At 39.7% G+C, this 27,139-nt stretch overlaps 1 protein-coding gene across 1 annotated transcript in view; it reads right to left on the bottom strand.

Moving 5' to 3' along the window:
- Nucleotides 1-320: 320 nt before the first annotated feature.
- Nucleotides 321-27,139, bottom strand: part of LOC121960073 (mucin-5AC) — a 45,008-nt gene continuing 18,189 nt past the window's right edge. Inside the window, exon 4 of the mRNA XM_042509672.1 lies at nucleotides 321-510. Within this exon, the coding sequence (XP_042365606.1) occupies nucleotides 321-510 (190 nt within the window). The remainder of the gene's footprint in view (nucleotides 511-27,139) is intronic.

Genomic DNA, 27,139 nt, shown 5'->3' with positions numbered 1-27,139 from the left:
TTTTATTTGACTTCAGCACTTTTACTACCCTGCACCAGTATCAAACCTGTAAGTGCTGAAGAGGCATTTTAAGAGCAGAACAACATGTGTGGCCCAGTCCAACCATTCTCATCAACTCCAACAGTAACAGCGAAAACCATCACCTCTGTAACCCTTTCTCCTCCCACAGTTTTAATGTTTGCATTTTAATTCTCCAGTCCATTCCTCACTTGTCTTTTAATGAAATCTCCAAAGTTTACTGTTTGTAGTTTTTTAAAGAAGAGTACGCAGTGCATTATAGTATCAAAATGTTGTTGTTTTTTCCTTCATCCTCTAGCACTTCAGAGGAACCAGAAGCATTTCTTCCTGTTCTTCTTGGTGGTGGCAGGGGGTCGCACCGGCTGAGGGGAGTCTTGTTGGTGGGGTGTGGAGGGCTGGGGAGTGGGGGTCTGTGGCGAGCCCTCCGGAGGGTCACCCACCTTCCATGTGCGTACCACCTGCCCCTCCTGCAGACGAAAATCATGCTCTACACTAGAAAGAGAAAGAAAGACAAAATGGGAAAGTGTTACTTTAGCTTATACCTGAAATAACCAATTTCACCAATACTTAAGCTCTGTTTTTGGTCAAAGGCGAATACTCCATCCTTATTTAGATTGATTTAACTGCCACCTTTGATATCGATCATGCCATTTTATGCTATCAGTTGCACAACTGGCTTGCAATTTCAGTTTAAATTTTTTTCTGACAAGCAGATATTTCTACTTTGTATCAACAATCCTGTATCCTCCTCAGCTCCCCTGCTGTGTGGGGTTCCCCAGGGGTCAGTCCTAGGACCAATCCTCTTTTCATTCTACATGTTTCCTCTGGGTCATTGTTCACTCAATTCCTCAATGCCATCACAGTTAAGAACAAAGATCTATTTCTCTACTCAATACTAATAATCTACATCAGCAGAAGCACCCGCGACTCTGGCGTTAGCATTTGTTGACCTTCCAGGAAACTACCAAAGAATAAGGAGCAAGAAAGTCCGCATAGGGTGGGCGGGAGTGGAGGTGTATTGGGTCGAACAAACTCTGGACTTTTACCCCTGAGCCCACCATTAGTGGCCTGTGTAATAGCAAAAATCAATCAAGTTGTTTTAATAGCTAGCACTAGCTTCTAGTGTGCTAGTATGTGTAGCGAACTATGATAGTGATATAGGTCACATGACTTTACATTACATTAGCAACAAGCATACTTATTTTAAGCCAAAACATGTGTTTTTTTCGAAACTATCCATGCACTTTTGTTTCTTAAACTTAAGGACATAAACCTAAAAATTAAGTGTTTTACCTAAGTTATAAGTTTAATTTGAAAGAGACTGTATGCCGTTAACAAGCAGAAACTGTACATGTCCTGTGAAAACGGAAGTGCATTTTGAAAAAAATAAAAATGCAACTAATGATACTAAATTGATGGCCATCTGTGAATGTCCAAAATCAACACAGGAGGGGTACCTACCACGTCATATTTCAATGTGACGGGTCAACGCCAAGCGTCAATATTTGTCAAATTGAGAATGAAATGTATTACTTAAGCTGCTGGATGCTCCACTATGTTCAAAAGCTAGTCACTAACTGCGTCTATCAGTTGTTTGGTGTTGAGCAGGTAGTGTTATGTGGGTTTTTAGAGTTTTTTTGCTAAAAACGGCTGCCTGCTTTGCCTAGAAACAATGCAAGAGTGATGACAGTGAAACAATACAGCTAATCTATGAGCAAAAACTCACTAAAACCACAGTAAAGCTGAGGGTAGCTGCAAATTCTGGTGATAATTCTCTGCTGGCTCATCACTACATGCAACCCTTTTCACATTGTCACAATGTTTTCCTGCTGTTTAAAAGAATCAATTCAAGTCAGTTTAAATATTGCAGTAATAAAGACAAATAACAGGAGCGTGCACAGTGCAAAATACAACAAAGAACGGGAGTGAAAGGCATGAAAGAGAAGCAGCAAAGTCTCCCGCATCTGCCACTTCATACTAGACAATAATGAAGCTGGTGACATAGTGAATCAAGAGCTAAAATGCTGAGTATCACAGAAATGTTGCAGCACCAGGAGGGATCCCGGGACTGCAGTTGACACACACACCAAATGAGAAGTCAGCAAGGTGCATTGTCAGTCACATGACAGCACAGCTCAGGGGCTTGAGTGCCGAAATGAGATGTGAACTCTGATGCACCTCAGCAGAGGCTATAGGTAAATGTAAGCAATAATAAATGAATGCATCTGCAATAAAGGAAAAAGGAAAATATTTGCTTACTGAATTACTTTTGTCAGCAGTTACATGTTGGGTAAGCTTCCCCCCGTGAACTGATTCTTTTTCCCTCTTTTTCTTTTTTTTTTGTTCATTTTAGTTTGTTGCTATTCTTGCTTATTATGCAGTGGCCTAGTTAGCTGGTGTTTCTCATCACAGCACAGATGCTGGAAATAAAGAGGACTCCCTCAGTTGAGGAGTGCTGCAGAGGAAGCAAGGAGGACTGAGCTCAGCAGCAGCAGCAGCAGCAGCAGCAGCAGCAGCAGCAGCAGCAGCAGCAGCAGCAGGGCCTTGAGTTTTCAGGCAAGAACAATGAGGACTCTCACATTCATATCCATCCGGCTTCAGAGCTCCCACCCCCTTAGTCACTCAACCACTTCACTCTGGATGCCCACTGCTATTCTAATGCACAAAATAAACAAATGAAACATCAAACTCCAGACAGTAGCACAGTGCAGGCAATAGGTATGGACAGAGTAAACGGTAAAAAAAAAGTGAGTGGGTACAAAGAGCAGTGGAGAGGATTTCTTCCCTCCGCAATATTTACAGCAGGTAGGAAAAAAAAACACTTCAACTAAACCTCTTTGTGGCAGCTGGGACCGCTTCACAGCTTGAAACAAACCTCCAAAGCGGCACAAAATGAGGTGCTAGTTAGTAGGAAAGTAAACGATGGAGTCTATCTCTGCCGTTCTGCCGCCCTGGAATGAATAGAGTAAATAAAGTGCTCTATCCTCACATCTTCACATGCTCCCTATTTGTGCCACCATACAGCTCAGCTCCCTATAGAGCTCCCCAGTGACTCCCGCCTTGTGTCCGCTGTGTTCCCTCTTTGTGAAAATGAATAGCCCCGGTCCACGGCTCTGACACAGTGGCGCTGTAGGGAGCTGTCCACCCTCAACCTTAATTATCTGCACACTGAGCCCACAAGCTGTGGCAGACAGGAAGCTGTGAATCTAACACGGTACTTTCCGCTGCTCACATCTCCACTTTTTTTTTGGGCTATAGGCTGCACCCCGCCTCAGGTCCTGCCCGTGGGCAAATTACAGTAGGTGTGTTTTACAGATCATGCGGGCCATAATTCAGCAGCGTTGGAGCTCTGGTGGTTTATGCAATGTCGGTTTCAGGCACGGAGTGTGGGAGAGAATGATCGAGCTGGTGTGTTGACCTGAGCTTATAGGTGACAGCTGCAAGCTCATTCTAACACCAGTGTGACTAAAGTTGAAAGAAATGTGTTTTCACAGTAGTTTCACAGTAATTGCTGTGTGTTTACCTCACATTCTGTAATAAAAATCATATGGCCTTGAAAAACAGTCCCCTCCAGTGTGTTTCGGCTGTTGTTCCTTCACATGTTTGACCTTCACTGTGCAGAATGATGTGTGTGTGCACAGTTTGACACTAGAAGGCTTTTTACACACTCATCTGCTGCAGGGGGGAAGTTTCTCTGAGCTCACCTTAAAGTTTCTCTCCACTCAAAAATGAGTTGTTCTTATGTTTATGTCCCCTGAAAATTTCTGACCTTGACTATACCAAATTGTATCGGTGCAAAGTTTGTCACTAGAGAGGTTTTTTTTTTTTTAAATTCTCAACTGAAGTGGGTCTGTGAATTCCCTCAAATCGGAGACTGAAACATACACAGAGGAAGATAGATAAGGTACATGAATGATCATTTATAAAGTGCTCCAGGGATTATGCGTTTCTGTAGGTTAACATGGAAGTTGGCGTGGCCTTGGTTCCCTCCTCAAAAAGCCTACGGGATTTTTCCATTGGATTCTTGATATACTTTGTTCAGCAAGTTAATCCTCACAAATGAACACCAGTGTTGAATGATTCTTGAAGCATAAATGCAATCACCAGGAGTAAAAAGCTAACGTTAGGCTATAAACAAACAAAACCATGGTCACACATACTATTTGTTGCAACCACAACGAGGCTGTAAAGGCTGTTTCTATGTGCTGGTTTGTGCACAGTGTATCCATGACAATGCACAGAGCTGACTGTAAACAGACAAGAGGCTGTGCATCGCAAACTGCAGTAAAAACCTGAACTGAGATGCATGTTCCAAAATGCCCTGTATACATGACAAAATACTACTTCTAAAACTTGAATAACCATGGCATATTCCACATGTTTTAATGGAAAAATGCTAAAATCTGAAAAAGGCCTATTTCGGACTACCTTAACATGACCTGTGTCAAATTTGGAGTATTGTCTTATCCGAAATAATTGTGGAATATGAGTGTGCATGTAAACATACCGAATCTAAAATCAAGGGCCACAGAGAATAGGACATTTAATTTACAAAATGTAATATATGAGACATATCATACAAACATCATTAAAAAACCATCAATACAGAAAAAAGAAACGTTTTAAGACTATTTATACATATATGAGATAAAGCCCGGTGTAACTTTGCAACTTGTTAATCACTGAACAGATTATGGATTATTTAAGGCTGTATCTGATATTTTCACTGAACTTGTAAGACCAAGTTTGTTAGAAACCTCAGCTACAATAAAGCCATGGTAACTTGAAACCTCTACTTCAGGTATGAGAATGGGCTTTTCAGAGAAGACAAAGATGTCTTGTGTCAAGGGGAAAAATGTTAGAAATTTCAATAAATCTGCATAATTAATGAGGGAGATGGAGTGGATTAAGAATGATTAACGAGGCTAATGGACTTTTTGTGGTAGAAGAGAGTATTTTAAATCGCTTAAAACATGTCTTGATGGGAATTTACTTGTGTGTTTACGTGCATATAATTGTATTATACCTCCAAGTTTTGGTGGTTGAATTTAGTCTGACCTGAGAGTTTCAGCAGGAGCATCAAAGTGACTCCAAAGTCAACTGCACATCAGCTGGGAAAGTGAATATATCTCGCTGTTAAACATGTGTCAGTACACTATCCATTCCCACTGAGTGACCTTACTTTGTGCACGTCATTCCATCCTTAGAGATTTACTGTTTAAATCTCCTCTTTTTTTTAATCATTCAATTTGGGAGACAGCGACCTTGCCCAAGAGCACTACCCCAGCGCATCTCTGTAGGGGATTGAATCAGCAGATTTGTAGTTACCAATTCATTTGCCTGGAATTCAAGGTTATCCAAGACTGCTATTTCAAACAATTCCAGAAAATTAACAGCACTTGAAATGTTATTAAATATATAACTGGCACTGCTGCTGTATGGAGTACTGCAGTTTTTACTGCATTTAGATGAACTAACACACAGTTTAGTTTACTAGTGATCAGGAGAAAGAGCATTTGTACTTTCTGTGAACAAGGATGTTAGGTGCAGTCAGATTGGATAGCGGCTAGCAATGTGACAAGCTGAAAATAATATTCTGCAACAGTATTTTAAAATAATATAAGCATAGAGGTTGAGCAGGGCTTCATTTCTTTTTCATCCTTCCATCTATAAAACATTCATACAACAGCACCAGCAGGAGATCATCATTTCTCCACCATCCCTCCTCCTCTGTGCTTTTTGCTGAGTGGTGGAGAGACTTTCAGCAGAAATATAGCGGGGCAAAGGCAATCAACTCAAAATATCTTTGCAATTTTCTGTCCTATAGGCTGAATATTCTTTATAAAAGAGAGAGAGAGAACATTTCATTTCAGCAGGAATTACACAAGCAGTCAATCTCTTTAGAGAGCTGTATTCATCTGTGACGAGGTACCACACCCACAAATTCATACGCATGTACACAGTACAACAGATAAACCAGTGTGTGTGTGTGTGTGTGTGTGTGTGTGTGTGTGTGTGTGTGCACTAGCACATAGACATCCCACCAACTACTGTAACCCCTCAACATACACACACACACACACACACACACACACACACACACATACACACAGACACACACACCAAGCTTCCTATTACTACTGAGGAAAACAGGCTGTACCTTGAGGTATTTCACTCTTCTGACCCTAACACCTCTTCCTAACTGGACATGATTTGAACAAGTGAACGAGTGAACATCAGATTGTTTCAGTTTATCCCAATGAAGATGTCCTTATTTGCCCCTAATGTCAGCAGAGAGCCTAGGCAGTTTCGCTTACTTGAAAAAATGCTTGCCACGGCTCTGTTTTTGCGACGCTTTGTGCACTGCAACCTATTTTCAGAGCAGCAGCAAGTCATTCCTCAGGCTTGACCGAAGCTTGATAGGCTCCCTGAATGTTGTTGTTGCCTGCCGTGTTCCCGCACATCTTTTTGCGCTCCATCTAATAAAGTTTGCTTGCTTGCTGTATCTGGGGAAGAAGCGTAAAGCCTAAGGCCAGTGATATCCTCGCTTTGCTACATGTTTGTGTCATGAACAACAAATGCCATTTTTGCCTGTGGACTATGCAAGTTACTGGAGAATTCCACTAGAGGGCGTGTAAGTGAACTCTAACCGCATCGAATCGTATACAGTCTGCGCTGTAGTGATCTCTACAGTGGGGGTGTTCCTGCCAAAACACCCATTCAACCAATCACAAGCAGCCCCACTGAACACGAGCATATGGATTGGCAAACACGACTTTCAATTAGAGCGGAAAAATATCCTTTTTATAGAATCAAATAACTTCTTAAAACCGAACTTTATCATAAAAACGATTACTTGAACAAACATCAGGTTGATGAGAACTACCTTCAGTGACAGAATCTATCTTTGGGAAAAAAATCGAAATCTTAAATAGTCTCTAAATCTCTTAGGCACATCGGGACGCTCAGTGAGCCAGACTGAACATCCATGTGCAAGTTCTCCTTGTATACAGTTTAATTTTGTTTTTTGCTGGTTCTGGGTTCCCCCAGGCAACCCTGTGTTTTAATGTCACAAGGCTATGACCTGTGGGTAATTCCCTCAGGCCAAATCTGCAGAAATGCAGCTTTCCAGAAACTGTGCATAAAGACCTCAAAACGTCTGAAAGAAACAAGAGCCCTCATGTATTTACAAGATTTGACTCTGTTAGAGCCCTAAGCCCCCACAGACTTTGTGGGAATGTGCCTCAAGCCGTGAGTCCGTTAATGGGGACGTTGGGATCGGGCTTCCTGTCCTGAAATTCTTCTTCCCACCAGCTGCTTAACTGTCACACAGAGCGTCCCAGACTGTGTTTTACCTCTAAAGATCCTTCTTCAATACCTGCATTGACATTCAGATTGCACTGATTGTGTGTAGAGTATGATGTTAACAAATGTGTGTGTACTTAATGTTTGAATGTAAATTTCTATTCTCGCACAAGATGGTAATTTTTCCAACTAGGTGTGATTTTGTTTAGGTCCTCCGTTTTAATAAAGTCTGCAGCAGCGCGATACTAAATGCTACATAAAAGAGACATTTCTCAAATACAGATTCATGTGTTGCTTAAGCATTAGAGTGTATGTATGGGTTTGTCTGTGTGCTGTATGTATTTTCACTATATGTGCAGCTGTAGGTTTAGTCACGGTGTAAGCCTATTTTCGTCTCACTCTTGAGGCAAAGATGAGGTAAATAATGCTTTAAACTGTAGGCAAAGTGCAGACGGAGGGGGTGTATAGCATTGATCAGTACTTCTGAAGTCATTCAAGGCAGTCAGGTGAAGTCTGTGTCAAGCAGAAACTCTGTGGGCATTATTTAGAAATATTGGACAGTAAGGGTAATTGTATTTTACAGGCCTAGAGCAATTAAAGCAGAGAAAAGATTCAATTGGTGGTAAGACAATTATACCACTAAAGGGAAACAACAACAAGCCAATTCCTAACAAAGAGTTAAGGGCACCACATAAAAAACTAAGAGACTGCAGCCAAACTAACCCCTCTGTGAGGTTGTACTTATAGGCACAGCACTGCTTTGAGCTAAATTCTTACACAAATATGCTAACATGCTTGCATAATATTGTAAACATGATGTTTAGCAGGTCCCACATTTACCACCTTAGAGTGTGAGCATGCATATATTTCCTATCAGCAAACACAAAAACAAGTGCTGCTGACTTTAATGGGAGCGCCATTGGTTGGCGTATAATTCTGGTAGAAAAAGTATTGGACACATTAAAATTGTGATGGTGGAGCTTTGTGAAATATTAAGGGGATAAGCTATTAAAATCTATCTTGAGGAAAGGCATAGATATTTGTACCAAATTTCATGACAATCAGTCCCATTTTTGTCACAATATTTTACTCAAAACCACAAATGTTAACCTCATAGTGGCACTAGAAGAAATCTTAAAGGATTAACAAACCAAGTAGCATTCATCCTCTGGGGACAATGAATGCTTGTCCAAAAATCCAATCGATTGTTGAGATTTTTCAGTCTGAACACTGTTAAATTGACATTGCCATCCACACAGCTTAGCATGGCTAAAAAAACGCTCACAAGACAATAAGTCATTTACATTAATAATGTCAAGTTGAAATAAAAATGCACCTTTTTAACCATTTTAGATCACATATGTGGTCATTTTCTGCACCTATTCACTAAGGTGTCAAAAAATAGTTCATAATAATCATGTTTTTCTTTCAGTAAAGCATAATACATGTGCTTTTTTAGCTTGTAACAACCAGTTTCAACCAATAATCAATCAAGCTGCAGCTTTTAGCCGCACAGCGTTAAGATAAAATTAGCTGGCTAGCAACAGCATGGTCAGTCAGTCCTTCAAAATACCGAGGTTACATGCCCACTGGCAACTCAAGATTATGCTCAGGACATTTTACAGTGGACTGCTTCTGACATTACTTGGAACATACGATGGACTTCTACAATCCTGTCAACATGACACCACAGGACCTCACTGTTATATGACACAATCAATTTTCAACAATCAAATCAACTTCCTCCCAACGTTATATCCTGCCTGCCTATTCTGTTTCACTTTTTAAAAAAGCTGTTTCATCTGGACTTCAATTTTTTAGACATTATCGAATATCTAGAAATAATATCATTAAATCAGCAATTTAGAATGACAGGCTTAAATATGACATATAAGCTCCAGATAATTAAACTGTCATCATGAGAAATGGTCTTACATTGAAAGATAATGACATAATTAAGGTGCGATCTCAATCCAGATGCTCAGTCAGCTAGTCTGCAGTCAGTTTAGGTTGTTGTTGTGTTCATCTTATTGACAGCTGGCTGAGGCATCTTCAGTCTGATGGCTTGAAATGATTGTGATTGACAGAAGGTCAATCCCACTGTAACCACAGAGCTGAAATCAGTAATCTTGAATATCCATAACTCCATTCACCATTAGAAAAAAACTAAAGATACATAGAAAGCTTCACTAATAAGGTGGACTCGGGCAAGAACCAAGAACCAAGATCGCTGGGAGGAGATTGTGTGACGGAGCAAGAAAGGAAAGATACTGACACTGTAAACATGACTAATACCTCAGGGACACGTCATCCTATGAGTTATGCTGTCCACGTACAGTTTGACTATGCAATATAATTTATGTTAATCATAGGATGCTAAAAGCTTAAATGCACATCAGATCACATTACTCAAGAACAACTCTCAGCATTAGGCAGAACAATATATTGTATTGAAACTATGTGCGCCGGGATACAAACTTGGCCTTTTTCAAGGTCAATACATTTGGCTTCATAACTAAGTGCTGAAATGCTTGGCAGCAATTCAGAATAAACAAAAGGAAACCTGTTGTGGATGTTTTTAAATAACCTTGTATAGTTTTAATGTTACTGTCCCTACCTTCATCTCCGTCCTCTGGCTTGCCTCTTTTTCCATTGTGTGATTATGAATGCCCAATATTTACATTTTCATAGCAATTACCCACATAGATTTGACTAATGTGACCTTATTAGCGACCTCTGGCACTTTCCACAGGGCTTTGTTTTTTAAAAAACAACAGCGCAACCGTTCCCAGCGAGAGAGAGTGCCGACTCTCACCTTGTTTGTATTTCTCTCGGTCCGCATGAATAAATAACATAAAATGTTGTTTATTGAGGAGACCAGACGAAGAACCTGGAAGATTTAAGATCAGAGAAAATCCTCTGCATCAAATAGCTGCGTAAATAAGGAGCAAGCGAGGTTAAGATTGATTGCTGAGGAAGCATAAGCTAGGGATGAAGAAATAAAAGCAGATGTAGGCCAGGAGCTTAAGGTCCCATCAGAGTTAGCCCGTACCAGCTTAAGACTTGACCTGCTATTGTGGTCTAACTCTCAGTGCTTTGTTTACTCTGTAGAGCTCATTGTACCATGGGAAGATCCTGAACAAAGTGTATAAACGAGACAAGCTTGCATACACTGAAAAAGCAGCCAAATGCGAGGCTGGCAGTCGCGAGCATCCCGGATCTGCTCAGTGGGGAAAAAAGCTGTTCACTGTGAATTCACACTCATTACTGGTTTACTTTGGGAGTTCACTGCGCGAGCATGCTGCTATCACCCAACTGCGTCTGTCAGGAGCTGCTTTGAGCGACCTGATTATTAAATGTAGCATGACAGAGGGAGTGGTGGGTGAGATGCAGACTCCTGACAACTCACATCATGTGTGGCTAAAAGAATTAGTGCGAAAATGAAATAAGGTTATGGTAACTGATTTCTTAAACCTGGAATAACTCATTTTTTGGCCACCTGGGGGCAGAGGAAACAAGCTGCAAATTCAACAATGACATATAGTCACCTTTTAGAACAATAGTTCAATATTTTTTAAGCCTACTTGCTTTCTGACGGAAATTTACATGAGAAAATCAATACCACTCTCATGTCTGTATATGAATAAAGTGTAAGCAGCTAATTATTTTAGCTTAGCATTACGCATAAAACCAAGTCTTTTTTTTTTACAGGGGGATTATGTACCGCACTATTTCTTGAACAGAGGCAAGGCCAAGGAATAATCCAGTTCATGACCCTACCAAAACACAGTCAACTGTTTCTTTACACTTGTTTCCCAAAATAGAGGTGTGGTTAATACCACAAATTTAGGTTTTGATCTGAACTTATACAGGGCAAAACTCACCAATATTGATACCAATGGCAATTTTAATACCAATATCATTACTAATAATATGGATACTTTCTATCATTTAAATTGGCTTGTGTCCTTTCATGTATGGGAAAAAAGTGTGTCATAATTTATCAGGTGAATAATCAGTCTGATAAAGTAGCAGTTAATGATGACCAAATGGCAACCTTCAGGGTTGAAAACTGAAGACAATGCAGAGGTGCATAAAACTGTATGGCCACTTGAGGCTGGCTCGAAACAGGGTCAATCCCCAAAGACCCCCATGTTAGAATGCCAAACTCTACAGTGGAAATAAATATGCTTACAGCCTGGTACAAAAATCAGTTTTGGTCTCTATAGATCATTTCAATATTCATGACAACTGTGCGGGGATGAATTTTTATGTAAATCACCCGTTTACATTTAATTAAGGCTTAAAGTTATGCATCTAAGGTTGGGGCTGCTTTGAGTGACAGGCTTTCTGTAAGGTGTTTCTACAGTCTGTGAATCAGATCCACCCCTCGCATTGTCAAAATGCGGTCATTTCTGGCTCCAAAAAAACAAGATGGCAACAGCCGAAATGCCGAACTTGAGGCTTCAAATCGGCAGTCCACAAACCAATGGGTGACGTCACAGTAGCTAAGTCTATTAGTTATACTGTCCATGATCTGGATGCTGAGGCATTTTCCTACTCCATCTCCTTTTCTGTTGTAGCTTCTAGTTCTTTTTTTTTTGTGTTTTTTTTGTCTTTCGCTCAGCCATCACTGCAATTATGTGTCGGATTAAACTAGTCAGGGCACTTGTCGCGGTAGACATAGATGTTGTTTGAGTGCGCCCAACAACTGCAGAGGAGGAGCACACACTGGATGCATTTACAACAACGGAGTGTCGTTTACAAAATTGGTAAAAACAACAAAAAAAAAATAGAAGAGAAAATCCTTTTTTTCTTTTTTTTCCTATTACCGCTAAAATTTATCTCCAAAACATCACCATAGTATTTGTAGTATCATTATTTTGGTATCGATCCACCAGCCTCTAAAATAGAAAATTATTCCTTTAGGCTAATACGGTAAAGCAATTGCCTATTTACACATTGAGCAGACAAAAAAAAGCAAAAAAAAAGCAGCATGAGCATTCATTTAGAGTTGTGTTTCAGCCCACCTGATAAATATCAGTCCAATAATCACTCTGCTTCTGGCTCTGTTTTGGTCTCCACTCTCTCCTTTGGGAAATATCTGGCTCTTTAGCTCCTAAATGCTCCAACATGTTCACAGGCCATTTGATGTCTATCTGCTATGTTGGTGCTGAAACTGAAGTTTACAACAGAGCAGAAATACTGCAGCAGCCAAACACGACGCTATATGAGAGCAGTGAGATTGAACCAAACAGTAAAATTTCCCGACAGAAAACCCACTTAATACAGAAAATTTTCAGCAAGCATGGTTAAACACAAATCAGTCCAGATCTTTGTCAATTATAGCTGTGTGCTTGTTTTGAGGAAATTGGAGCAAAATTTAGTGATCGGCCTCCCGGAGCTGTTGTGGGCCTAATTTAGTGCAACATATGTGATGAGGTGTGCATACCCAATCTGTGCTAACATGCAAGCCAGGATTTGTCCTCAGCACCCACGCCCAGTGGATATTTATCCAATGCTCAGCAACGGGTACATGCAAAAGTACTGCAGAGATTTTCAAAAGTCACCTGGACATTAACATGATAAATGAGCTGAGCCGTGCGTCTGCTGAGGTGAATTAAAAGGCAAAAGGTGACGGCTGGTTGCACGCAGTACCTGTTTGTCCTCAGCACTGCTGAGGTATTGAGTGATAGCTGCTGGAGCGGAAGGCTCTGATGGATGAGTGGCTATTGAGGGGATTGGAGAGAGAGGGGTGTGACGGCAGGGTGGCAGTTTGCCACCTGACAAAAACAACAACTAGCAGTTAGAATCCATCTTTATTTCTGTCACACTCATTCATAAACACATACCAACGTACGGAGGCTTTCTCCACATAGTTATTAGTGTGAAGGGGGTGTTTTTAGTTTCACCTCTCTAGCATTTGGAGGTGGGACAGATAACGACAGTCTGAAGGGGTAATGGAGATTTAGGGCTGAGGTGAGCTGTGGGAGGATCGTTGGAAGACAAAAAAAGGGAGCAGATTAACACAAGTATTTTGTTGTTGTTGTTGTTGTTGTTTTACCTAAATGGGATTCTTTGGATCACTTCAGAGGTCAGAAAATATATAATGGACATATCTAAGAAAAACAGTGGTTTGCTTTGTTTAGATGTTTTGTTGGCTCTGCCAAGACGTGTGGTTTTTGTGAGAAAATACATCTTTAGCTGTATTTAACAGCTACCATACACTAGAAGACTTTAAAAAGACATTTAAAATACTTTTAAAAGACAATAGTCTGACATCCTCACACACATAAAGACAAAATGTGTTTTTGGTCACAAACAAGATTTTGCATAGATTATTGAGCTCTCCATTTGCAAGACAAAAACAAGATTTCTTTTGTGATTATATTCCATCCTGCTCCTGGTGGAAAATATTACGCCAAACTCACAAAAAAAAAAACGACAAAGTCAATTCGGCATTACTATAATCCATAAAGATTAATATTAATTATCTGTGTTTGTGTACAAATGTTACATTTGTATTTTGTCGCCTCAACTTGCTACCAGTCTCTGTTGGTTTTAGTAGGAGGAAATCATGGGAAAGAATGATGAGAGTTTGCTGTAAAATAAGTAGTGGTTGGTGGATGTGCTGGTACACACTGAATTAAACACGGACTTCTTCACTTCAAAACTCCACCAGTTTCTCCGTCTTTTTAACAGTCAAGTGGACTGAGACTTGTTTGTGTTCTAGGACCTCCCCTGAGTCTCCTCCATGTTTACAGCCTACTAAGGATGCAAGTTAATATCGGTAGGTCATCTGTATCGGCCAATTTTGGCTTTAAAATGAACTATTGGAATCGGCCAACATGTTTTTTCCTATTTTGCACAATGAATAAATATTACCTACATTGACAAGCATTGTATTTCATGTCTCCATCTGCTGGTGGGCCATCACGATAAGCGTATGCATGATATGACGTTAATTCCACTACAGAACAGACTTTTTGATCACTAAAATTGGGCAGGGAAAAAAGTGGATATATCCCTATACGTATCAATTGCCAGCCGAATGAGTTTTTGTATATTGGCATATCGGATATCAGCAAAAAATTCAATATTGTGCATCCCTACTGTCTACCGGGTTTATTGCTTCTCCTTTGTTTCTGGAGAAAGGACAGCTATTGGTTTTTGACAATGTTCTCAGCATTAATCTTCAGTATTTGCATAAGCCAAGACTAGGTTTCAACTCTATGACATTTTAACATTAAGATTACTCTCTCTCAAAATATCACGGTTTCACAGTATAAGGTAATTCATAACTACTATTATCATTATCAGCGACCCTTAAACGAATGAAAACAGATAATTCTAGAGGTTAACTGAAACCTTTTTTATTGGAAGTACTGGTAAAAAATCTGACAGACACATGCACAGGTGAGATTCTCTGTCCGGTTGCATATTTTTATCAAAACCTTAGATATGCAAATGTAAATGGTATGATAACCATCAATTTTCATACAATGGTATACGTTGAAAGCAGTGTACCACAGCAGCCCGACTCACAATGATATTAAGCATGTTCATCGAGTCAAGACAAAGATTTTATGACTGACATACATCAAACAGTGTAGAACACGGGAGCAAACACCAACTGAGGAAAAACGGTCATGATTTCATTCTAACAACGGAAATGTTTCTGTGACAGTGCAATTGCTTAAAAAGTAAGGCCAGTATTACTTGTACCCAAAATATTCATAGATCATAAGGTTAAAAAATGGTGGAAATGAATAAATCCCCAAAGTCTGTGAATTTTGTGGAGGTGCAAAAGTAAGCAGGGTTTAAACTTGTCTCTCAGACTCTCTTTTTTTCACTGTGTCATCTAAGACAGATAGTCTAAAATTGTGAACCATCATCCCCATTTGAACAATAATCGTGTCTACGGACGACTTTCCATTTCGCCTTTGAGTTTGTCAGAACAGCTATTAACATGTTTGCCTGCAGACGAGGTGGGATGACATGTTGTACAAACTAATTCATTTTGAGCATTGCCCCACGCTCATGAAAGGGATTTCACACAACCTGGCAACCCAGATTAAAAAAAACTCTTAGAATTATGAAACTCTGGGAAATGATTTATTAACCAGTAATGAACGTGTTAGCATTCAGCATTTAAGGTCTCGTCTATCGATCATCTCTGATAATGACATACGCTCGGTGCCAAAGCAGGGAGAAGATTGAGAGTGGGTGCGAGTGGAAGAGCTTTAGGGATCTAATTTAGCTGTGGGTGTGATTCTAGCGTGATTAGTATTTATATGACACATCATCCACATTAGGCAGTGCTTCCCTGTTCCACATGCCACTCTTGATCTTCTTCTCTCCTCCCCGTTTCAAAGACATGGCACAATGGTGATGGGCACCATCTGGCACTCACTGTTGGCACGAGGTCGGCTCTGTGATTATTGCCAAAAAGCATGAACAAGGGTTCTTGCTCTCCCTCTTCTCTCACTGAGTTTCTCTCCTCTGTTTCACGCCCAGCCCTCTATCTGTCATTTCTTCACACAAACAAACTCCTGGGTGGATGGATACACATTTGTAAGAATGTATAAGAATTTTTACGGTTTCACATCTCCATTGAATGGCCCGAGACAAATGCGGTTTTTTAGATGTATGCACTGCAAACACTTCACACACCACTGTGCCTGTTTTTTTTTTTGTAACTGTCGTGCTGTCAGCGGTGCAAGAGGAAAACAAGACTATACATAACAAATAATACTCGTCATTTCTGTTTTCTTGTTTTCTCGCTGTGAAAATCTCGTGCTCCTGCTGGCTGAGTATTTCGTCTATGTAGTTTGGTATGAATGAGAGTGATGCCGACAGTGTATTTTCTCCCTCTCCCCTGCGAGGTGCCTGTTGCTCCGTGGCTCAGCCCTGAAGTAAAGATGGATTACTGCAGAAGAACTGCCTGCCCTGCCCTTTACACATTTCACACACACCACTTCTCCATTATCAGCCTCATCCACGGGGGAAGTGGCGCACATACACACACGCACGCACACACGCACACGCACACACACACACACACACACACACACACACACACACACACACACACAGGTTTGAAAGCTCTGACAGGGTTGTTAGCAAAAGGTCAAAGTCAAGAATCTGACAAATCTTTCTTTAGAGAAAGGAAAACCTCATATCCAGTTAAACTAAAAACACACCAGCTCTTATTTTACTCTCTTGTCTTTCAATCGGCTTCTATTTATCTCTGTCTTTCTCTGTTTCTCCCCCTCTCTCTCTATTTTTGGTTTAAGACACGCAGCAAGGAGAAAATCTGTTTGGATCAATTTCCTGTCAGATATGGACGACCTGGCGATTTGAAATATCAGAGAAAAGTAAATCCCGGCTCTGCAGTCTGCAGATTATCCTGATGTTGTTTGGCTTAACTTCAGGGTTCAATAAGTGTATTATTGACTGAGCAAGGTTCTTTTTGAAAATTTGGCATCTTAAATTTATACAGTTTATTTTCTTTCTTTAAAGCATAAACACTCCACAAAAATTTTAATGTATTTGTTTTAGACGGTTCATCATAACAACCCTCATTTTGATATTATTGATGGCTGGGAGTTTTCAATACTCATTCAGTGTGTTTCCATGCTGTGATAATACCTCAATGTTATACTGTATACCTCTATATATGGTACTACTGTTTTCATTTATTTTGCCTATTTTATTTATGTTTTATTTAATTTATTTCCTTTTTATTGCTTTTGTTGATTTAGAACTTGTTTGTATTATTCTAAACTGGCATTTTGCATCCTGCATCTTGCATTATTTGTCCTCTTGTTTTAATTTTTTGCTCTTGTGTTCAGTAGGATTGTTTGGCTTTCTCTTGTTGTATTGCCTTCTATATATCCCATTTCCGCTTTGCTTTGTTTGTCAAAACAAAATTCTGTATAACTAATGTTATATTATTATTATTAGTAGTAGTAGAAGTAGTAGTAGTAGTAGTAGTATTACTTTATGATTCTATATATGGTCCTGCTTTTCCATGTGGGATTAGATTCCCATGCAGCAAAATGACAAACATGATATAAAGATTAGATTTTCTATTAGCGTAGAAACAGACAAAAACAGAAACAGAGCATTACTGTCGGTACCAATGTTGCACAGACAACCCCATTGCTTCACGTTTTCCTCAGAGACAGGCAGCTACCAACAGCACAGGTAACTTGAGAAAGCAATTGATGGTACTGCGCTACACAAAAGTGCTTTCCTCTTCTAGTCTTGGTTGTGCAATGGTTGACGCACTTCCTGTGTGCACTAAACCCAGCCTAATTTTCCAATTTTTTAGAAACGTCACTGGTGATCATTATTCGATTGCCATTGCATTGTGCCATCAATATTCACTTCATAATGATAATGATTGAAGCAAAAAACCTTTGCCTACAGCATCCATTCTTGTAATACAATATCTCCTCATAGCAGACAAAGCATTTATAACTTGGTTAAGTTTAGGAAAAGATTGTATTGTATTAACTTTTAACCAAAACCATGAATTTTTCCCCCAATCTTAACCAAAGTGCTTTTGTTGCCTCAACCTAACCACACATGCCCTCCATTAACCACATCAAAACTACTGATGAATCATGCCATGCTGCCCACTCTTGAATCAACCATAACATTGCGATAGCCGCTACCTCATACAACTGTTTTCTCTTTTTGCCAGCTCCCAGCCAACTGTTTGGCTTGTGACCCACTGAATATTGAGCGAGTCTTGGAATCCATCAAGAAACAATAATTCCCCTTTTCAGGCTAATGGCATAAACACAAACCAAATGGCAACCTCCAAGGCTGAAAAATTAAGCCAATGGGGAAGTGCCGAAAAACTGCAGTAGCTCAAATGGTCACTTGAGGCTGGCGCCAAAAGTGAGTCAATCCCCATAGACCCCCATGTTACTCAGCTGTTGCTCAGCTTTACTGCAGAAATCAACATGTTTACAGCCTGGTTCAAAAACCAGTTTTGGTCTCTATAGCTAATTTCAATATTCATGACATAACTATCTTGTTTATACAGATACATAATTAAGGGCTTTGAATGACAGGCTGTCTGCAGATGCTGAGATCCACCCCTCACTCCTCCACAGCTACAGTCTCTTGTACAACTACGGTCACTTGTGGCTCCAAAAAAACCCAAGATGGCGACAGCCAAGATGCCGAACTCAAGGCTTCAAAATAGCTGTCCACAAACCAGTGGGTGACATCACGGTAGCTGCATCCATTATTTTACAGAGTCTATGACACTAACACACACCTTAACACAACTGACCTCAAAGCCAAATTTCAGCATCTTAGGGCAAAAGGGGCAAATTTTTGATAACCAACTGACAGAGCGAGCTATAGCTGTTGGTTGCAGCTAAAAACGTTTTTCTACATTACTTTATCGGTAAAACAATTGTTTGTCTGCTGTTTGATCCTGAGCCGGTTGGGTACTATTTTGCTTATTAGAGCATTCGTACTAGAAGCAGCCGCCTGCTGCAACCGAACATGACATTAGGAAAGAGGTGAATGACCCAAAACTGCAAAGTTGCCAAACAGCTAAACAATGAACCAAAAAATCAATATAAAGCACAGTAAAGCTGAAGGAAGATGCATATTCAGCTGATAAGTCTCTGTAGGTCTGTCACTTTGAACGACCCCTTTTTATAATGTTATCACATTGTCGTTTGATACATTTTTAGTATAAAAATTTTAACTAAAGTAAAGATCATAGAGCAGTTTAAGTTATGACAGCCGGACTTGCTACAGGTCTATCCACCACCCTGACCTCCACGAGTTTCTACATTGGACAAACTACCTCCTACACCAAAATGTAGCACTGGATGTACATTTTGAAGGGCAGAATAATACAATATGAACATAAATTCTGTGTATACTGGGATGCCTGATTTGTTTTTTAAAGTAGCTTTTAAAATTCATATTATGTCTTCTCTGTATCTTACAAAAGACACACACACACACACACACACACACACACACACACAGTATTTTTTCTGTCACTGTAATGTATACTCGGCTGTGTTTTTCCTATCTGTCTCCTTTGCTTTGTTGCTTCTTCAAATACAGATGCACTTTTCCTCTCCTCCTCCTTTCTCTTAACCTCTGTTTTTCCCTGGGATTTCATTTTATATTCTATTCAGTCAGGTCTTTTCACTGCCTGTTATGATAATGGCAGAGAATTGTCAATGTTTAATGAATGGCTGGAGGCTGGATACAGGTTCAGAAATATCCCTGTGACCGTTAACATGAGAACTTCATCTATAATTTGCTCACACACCGCTGTGTTCCCGAGGAGCTCAGCAGAAATGCGTACACACACACCGAGTCACAGATTTATTTTGGACAAGTTTCTGCTCATTTGCACACTGTATGTTATAGTGCAGATGTTGGTTTCCCTGAATAAACTGTGCACTGAAACACCTCGGGTTCTGCTTCATTTGGCCGTGGAAGGGAAAGCAAATCTGTAAGCAGCTGCCGAGGCAATCTTTCCTCCTCACCTCCTCTCTGACGCTCCTCTCACCCCTCTCTCCCGCTGCTCCTACACCCAATCCGGGGCTGCAAGTTTGCACCACTTCTCCTCATCCCCATTTAGGTGTGAAATGTATTTATATTCAAAGCGCAGAAAAACGGAGAAAAAGCGAGGGGGGGGGAGTGGAGGAAGTGACACAAGCAATCTACTGGAAAAGGCGCCTCTTTCTGATGTCTGTAAAGTACCGTATTCCTCCGGATAAAACCGGGACAATGAGGAGCTGTCAGTAGCTATAGGCCAGTGTTGGGACCATGTGGAGAGTATTTGAATTGGACTGCTATGCCCTTCTGGGCCACATGAGAAAGTGAATCAAAGGCGGTGAAAGGAAAAGTGAGCCCGAGCTGAGGAGTAGCACTCTGGAGACGGGGAAGTAGACAGAAGCACATTATAGAGGGCAGGAGGAGTGTGAATGAGGCTCCACGCACCACAGCCCACTGCTCTTCACACTGACTTTAGTGGCAGCAAAGACACTATACATTGTTCTTACTAGATTCTCCACTTTGGAGTAAGACTTCGCCATTTGCCCTCGACTCAGATATACAAAGAAACATTGTGTTATTTCCCCACACGGTGGATTTTTCAGTGGTGTAATGTAACAAAGTAATAAATCTTCCTTAATATAACGTAGTATTTTTTGGGAGTATCTGTACCTTGCTTGAGTTTTTTATATTTCTACCAACTTTCCCTTTTACGACACTACAATTTCCTAAATAATATATATACTTTTACTCCACTACATTTCCCCCAAGCATTTCAATTACCTACTACAAAATCTGGAAGGAAAAGAGGAAAGGATGAACTGAAGATTGAAGGTAAAATACTTAAATTTATTTCTTCAAGTGTCATGTATACTCCCTTTTTAAAGGTATATGTTATGAAGAAATAAACTTCATAATATGCACAATTCTGACCACCTGCTTTTTTGTTAACAGCATTTACTTGTACTTTTAGTTTCAGTACTTAAGTGCATTTAACAGATTCAAAATACTTTTGATACTTAAGAACAGTAAATATTAGATACTTTAAGACTTTTACTCACCTAATATTCTAACAAGTTGCTTTAACTTCTAACAAAGTCAATTTCTGTTAAGATATCTGTACTTTTACTCAAGTATGGCTTTCAGATACCTCATCCACCACTGAAAATTTTTAACGCAGTCATCAGTTAATTCCCTCTGCAACTCATCAGGCTACATTATACCGCCTGTTTAAGCATGCAAGACGTGCAGCGCTGCTCCATCACGGGGATCTATCGGACAAACGTGTCTGGCAGCCATCCTTCACCCGCGCCGAGCCAACGGTAAGATGTCTCCTGGTCTCCTTTAACACTATTATTACTTTTTAAAATCTTTTAAAGCCATCGTGATTAATTTTTAATGTGGATGAATATTTCACCGCACACTAGAGTTTAAAAAAAAAGAAAGGAGAGTGAATGAGCGGTGAGAAAGTTGGAGCTATTGAGATGCATTAAGAGTCATCCCAAATTCCCCCACACACACACACCATGCCCAGTCTCAGGAGTCTCTTATGCTCCACCAACTCACTCTCTGGTCTATCGCAATCGAAGGACAGCGTGTGAGTATCCGGCCCCGTCATGCGATGTTGTGTCAGTGGAGATGTGTGTCAGGAAGCGCTGATTCATGATGGGTGTGTGGTGAGAATGGCGAGTGATGAGTTGTTTCTGTAGGCGCTGTCACAAAATGTTCGTCTCAAGCCCTCCCGATGGATCAGTCTGCGGCCTTCGTCCTACGAGTCTTGAAGACTCGGCAGAGGAATCCACCACCCAACAGCCACCACCACCACATGCATATTCATATCAATGATGTGAAGAGGCATTCATTGACAAATAGGATGCCTAAAAGAGTCAGCACAGACTGTGAATGAGAGGAACAGAGAGAAAACAATGCGAGTGTGAAACGAGGCCACAGTACAGATATCAAACAAGCGTGAGTGGCATCCCCAACGATAACAGACGGCTAGCAGGAAAAGAGAAAAAGAGCAGGAATGCTTCCTCAGCAAGCCTTTTCTCAATTATCTGCTGTTCAGCGAAGGCGATTACGGATTGTGTTTGAAAAAAAAAAAAAAAAAAAGGCAAAAAACTCTTAGTGGACTTATAGTTTAGCAGAAAACGTATGGTCCGGAGAGTCATTAATCCATTTCAGAGCAGCAGCCCATCGAGCTCCTCCAGCGAAATGCGTGATCGAGCAATAGACAGAGCCGTAGCAGAGATAAAGCAGCGGAGTACAGATCTGATTAGGCTGCCGTCTCCGCAAAACTCCTCGGGGATTAAGCACAACAGTTCCTTGTTAGACCCTACTTTGTTCCATCCAGCACATCTGCCATTAGCAAAAAGGAAAAATCACAACTCCCCCGCTAATTAACACCCCTGCGCGGCCACACAATCAGATTCACGTATTATCATGCAGTTAATGTGCCACTGGTGCTGGATAAATAACATCAGATGCATCATGCATTATTCTTCATGTAATGTGAAACCCTTGAAAACCAGAACAAATGAAGTGCTTATTTATGAGTCTTGGTTGGGTACAAAATGTTCAAAATGTTACGTTGTGTAGCCACTAGTATTTATATTTGCATGCTTAAAGTGTCATTAGCATTTTTATATAAGCTTTGCCCTGAAAGATGTCCTGAGCAGCTGGAGAACAAAGCTCAGTGTGCAAACACACAATGACACACTTAAACACAAATGTATCACTGCTGCTTTGTACTTTACATATTAATAGTTTTTGTTAGACTTTTATCTCACTATATTTGATCGCTATTTCCTGCTATTTACCTACTTTAGATATCCCTTTTTATTTGTTTTTTTTTTATTTTTAAAAACTGCCAAACAAAACAGGAAAAACTATTATCTATTATGCTCACTTCTGTTCAAACTCAACACTGATGATTTTAATGCAATGTTTTATAAGTAACATATTCAATATATATAAATTTGGAGCTGCATTAGATTATTTATTTAGTTGTGTATTAGTATTATTTATTTATTATTATTATTATTATTATTATTATTATTATTATTTATACTTATTTCTATTTTATGGCCAGAAGTTTTTTTTTTTAACCTGAAACTGATATGGGTTGGTTAGGAGTTTCTATATTTATCATTTATTGGAAAACCATTAACAGAACAGCAGCAGTATTGAAAAAGAGAGATCACTTTGATCACAAGATTGAAACTTCATCATGTGGCATTCATTTAGAGGTGTTTTTGGCCTGTTGACAAATTATATTTACCCACCTATTAGTCTTGTTTTGGTCTCCGCTCTCCAAAAATATCTGGCTCTTTAGCTCTTACATACTCCATTCTAGGGGCAGGCGATACAACCAAACTCTTCTATCACGCCATATATTATTCTCAACAGTATACGCACATCACAATACAGTAATTGTTCTGTAAATTCAATAAAAAATGTTTTAAAAATGACCATCTCGTATCAATAATTCACCATATCTATTGTGTTTTATTGTTTCACAGCTTACTTTGTCTTATAATGATAATGGGTACAATCCCTGGTTTGTGTGTGTGTGTGTGTGTGTGTGTGTATTTAGGAGGCTGTTAGAATTTGCCTAGTCTGCTTAATTTTGTGCCTTATATTGTTTCCTACTGCCATTTATACTCCTCATACATATATTTATAAGAAAAAGGAAAACAAGTAACAAGTACAGTGAATCTAAATAAAAGCTCTGTTACTGAGCAGGAAAATAGAACACAAGGTTTAAATTGTGAGGAAATTACAAATCAGAACTGCACTGAGCGTAGCGCACGATTTCTTTTTAAAAAAAAAAACGGTATCTGTAATGAGAGGATGACTGGATGAAATATACTGCAAACATTAGGATGTTTTCCTGCATCATCTATTAGCATCCAAATGATGTTGGCCTGTTAATTGTTAATTCAATTATTAATTTGTTTACATCCCTGCCTTCTGTGGCTGAAAGTAATGACTTGAGAGTGGTGAGAATGAACCAAAACATTGAAGTTGAGGGCCAGAAAACCAAAACAATGAGCTGAAAGGTGCTGAACGTTCTGCACAGCTGAGGGAAACATCTGTGGGTTCATCAGTAGTGTATGAGCGACCTCCTTCACATAACATGTTTGACAGATTATTAATGTAACAATATTGATTATATCAGCTTTAAAATGCAGTCTTGTGACATTAGATTTTTTCAGGTCAAATTTTGCAGCGGCTTATTGGGCGAGGACGAAAATTCTTGCATGAAAATGATTTTCATTTTTCCCCCTAAATATATTGCTGTCGGAGCTTTTCAGCGAGATTGATACTGTGTGATGTGCTGAGCTGTGCTTTTCTTTGAGGGCTAAGACTTCTTCAAGAAGCTTTTTTAATTGATGGAATCTGTCCTGTCAGATTTTATGGCTTTTCCATCACTCACTCCTTTCCGGGTTTCACTTTATCTTTTTTTTTTCTTCCTCGTCTTCCTTCAACACCTTCTTCTCTATTGCTGCCAAATTCTCTTTTTTTAGACTCAGCTCAACTTGAGCCTCAAAGAAAAGAAAATCTCCTCCCCTTTTAAGGCTGGAAAATCCTCTTGTCACACATGAAAGAAGCATGTCGACTCGACAGGTTGATGGAGCGATAAGTCATCATCTGACCATAAAACAGAGGCTTGGGATTGAGCACTGTGATATTAAGTGTAATATTTCTCACGCCAGGCATCATCTGTATTTCTTATTCCCTTTCTTCAAGATGAGATACTATCGCTGCTTCATACCGACATTCCTGAGCAGTAAACCCGCGCTGTAATATTCTGATCTTTCAAGATGAAGCTGTATTTAGTTTCTGAATGAATCATTTTCTTTTTGGGCTTCTCACTCTCTCCTTCTGCCCTCCCTCTCTCTCCTCTCATTTCTAAATCTCACATCTTTTCTCACAGATCTTTTTTCCCTCTTATCCTCAACTGTCTTTCTCCTCGTCGTCCCCAACTGCCTTTCTTCTTCTTCTTCTCTCTTTCTTGATTGAGGAAGTTTGCATAAGCACTATAAATAAATTACTGAAAATAACCAAATTAGAATGAATCATTTATATATGGGATATAGTCATTTAAACTTCGGCAATAATTGAATTTGTTCGACAATCAGGTTAATGTTGAGGATGTGTTGTAGCTACAGGAAACACCTTATTAGCGCTACCGAATAATAAATAATAAATGAGCGAGTAGGTGAGCATGCACAATCAAATCACTGAAAGCAATCAGTCGAAGCTGTATACACGCCACATTTCACAGCTCCGGTCCACAATTAAGAAGACTGATGATGAATCTTGGCCCTTTAATTGGGTTATGCTTCCTCAGATTTATGACATAATTTGACATAACCCCTGTAAGGTGTTTACATGAGAGTTTTAATCATCAGAGTACTGCAGTAACTGTACAACACCATTTGTTTCTGAGACAAGATCAATAATGACCTGAAAAACCTATGGTAAACAATGTGGTACATGTTTACCAGTTTACTTTTGCGTCATGTGGCTCACTGAGTATGTGGTGTTTCTCCTGTTGGCCCCATCCGTAATTTCCAGCTTGGCTCATAGATTTTAACATTGTGATGACAGATTTTTAAATTGCTATTTCACAAATATATATCCACCACTGTTCAAAGATTCATGACATAAAGAGTCATAATTGATCTTGTTTACAGATTAAGGTGTGCTGTCCAGTTTTACAGACGTCTCTTTTACAATGGCGGTCTATGGGTAAAGTGCTTTTTGGGCAACAGGGGATATTTTTGCAGTAATATCATGAGCGGCCACTGAGAAGAATTAGCTGCATGGCTGAGCAGTTTTCCTGGGGTCCTGGTTGGGACTCACATGACTTACCAATCCAGTCATTTGGCTAATATTGTTGAAGTTAAAAGTTGTTGCGTTTTGTTTGGCTTTTTTGCCTTTATTCAGATAGGATAGTTTATGTGTGAAGGGGGGAGGGAGAGGTGACTACATGCAGCAAAGGGTCAAGGTCGGGGTCAAACCTGTAGCTGCTGTGGCAAGGATAAAGCCTCTGTACATGGGGCGCCCGCTCTACCAACTGAGCTCCTGGGCACTTTTTTTTTAACCAGTTTTTAAGCGACATATTTGCTTGATTGAAGCAGCTTTAATTTGTTGTTAAAATGTGTGTATACAGTATGTCACAGCAGATGTGTTTACGGATTTAAAGGCCAGACACTCTTTATAGTGATGACTATAATAGTTGATATACTTTATAAAAACAATGAATGAAGCCACCGTGAGTTCAGCATTTTAGTCGTCACCATCTTAATTTTTTGGAACCAGAAGTGACCATGTTTGGAGGAGAGGGTGGAGCTGTGGAGGATTCATGGACTGTGGTGACACCTCACAGAAAGGCTGCCTTACCCTTAAATATGCGGAACTCCTAGCCTTATTTAAATGTAAATGGGTGAGTTATTTAAAAAAAAACCAACATCCCGTGTACGCTTGTCATGAATGTTGACATTAGCTGTAGGGACCAAAACTGTTTTTTGTAGCAGGCTGTAAACATGATTATTTCTACTGTTAAGTTAGGTATTGTAAAATGGGGGTTTATGGGGACTGACTCACTTTAGGAGCTAGTGTAAAATGGCCATTCAAAAAACTACAGTTTTTGGCACTTCCATGTTGGCTTTATTTTTCAGCAAAAGCAGTTGCCACTGGGTCATCATTAGCTCTTACCTTAGCAGACTGATTATTCACTTTGTAAGTTTTGACACACTGCTCTCCCCTACATGAAAGTATATAAGGGTGGCTCTTACTCACAGACTGTGGTGATGCAGCCACGCCCTTAAATACGTGCAACTTCAAGCCTTAATTAATGTAAACGGGTGAGTTGTATAAAAATGCAAACCCGTACACTTCACATCATGAATGTTAAAATTAGCAAAAGAGACCAAAACATTTTTTTTTTTGTTCCAGGCTGTCTATGGGGTACTGGCTCGCTTCAGGAGCCAGCCTCAAGTGGCCATTTAAGAAACTACACAATTTTTTAATTAATTTGTTAATTCGTTTTTTAACCCTGGAGTTGCCACTTGCAATAAATAAATAAAATAACTAAATGCGGAAAAATGCAATAGATCGATATATTCACAATATAAATGTACAGTATAAATACACTATATATGCATAAATAATATCTTATATATGTACATTTATAAAACAAATCAATTAAAAAAAACAAATAAACAAAGAGGAAATAAAATTTACATTGTATAATTCT

The sequence above is a fragment of the Plectropomus leopardus genome, chromosome 20 (genome assembly GCF_008729295.1).
Source record: "Plectropomus leopardus isolate mb chromosome 20, YSFRI_Pleo_2.0, whole genome shotgun sequence".
Taxonomy (NCBI): domain Eukaryota; kingdom Metazoa; phylum Chordata; class Actinopteri; order Perciformes; family Serranidae; genus Plectropomus; species Plectropomus leopardus.
Note: the sequence above shows the minus strand (reverse complement) of the source record. Positions and strands in the feature narration are given on the sequence as shown.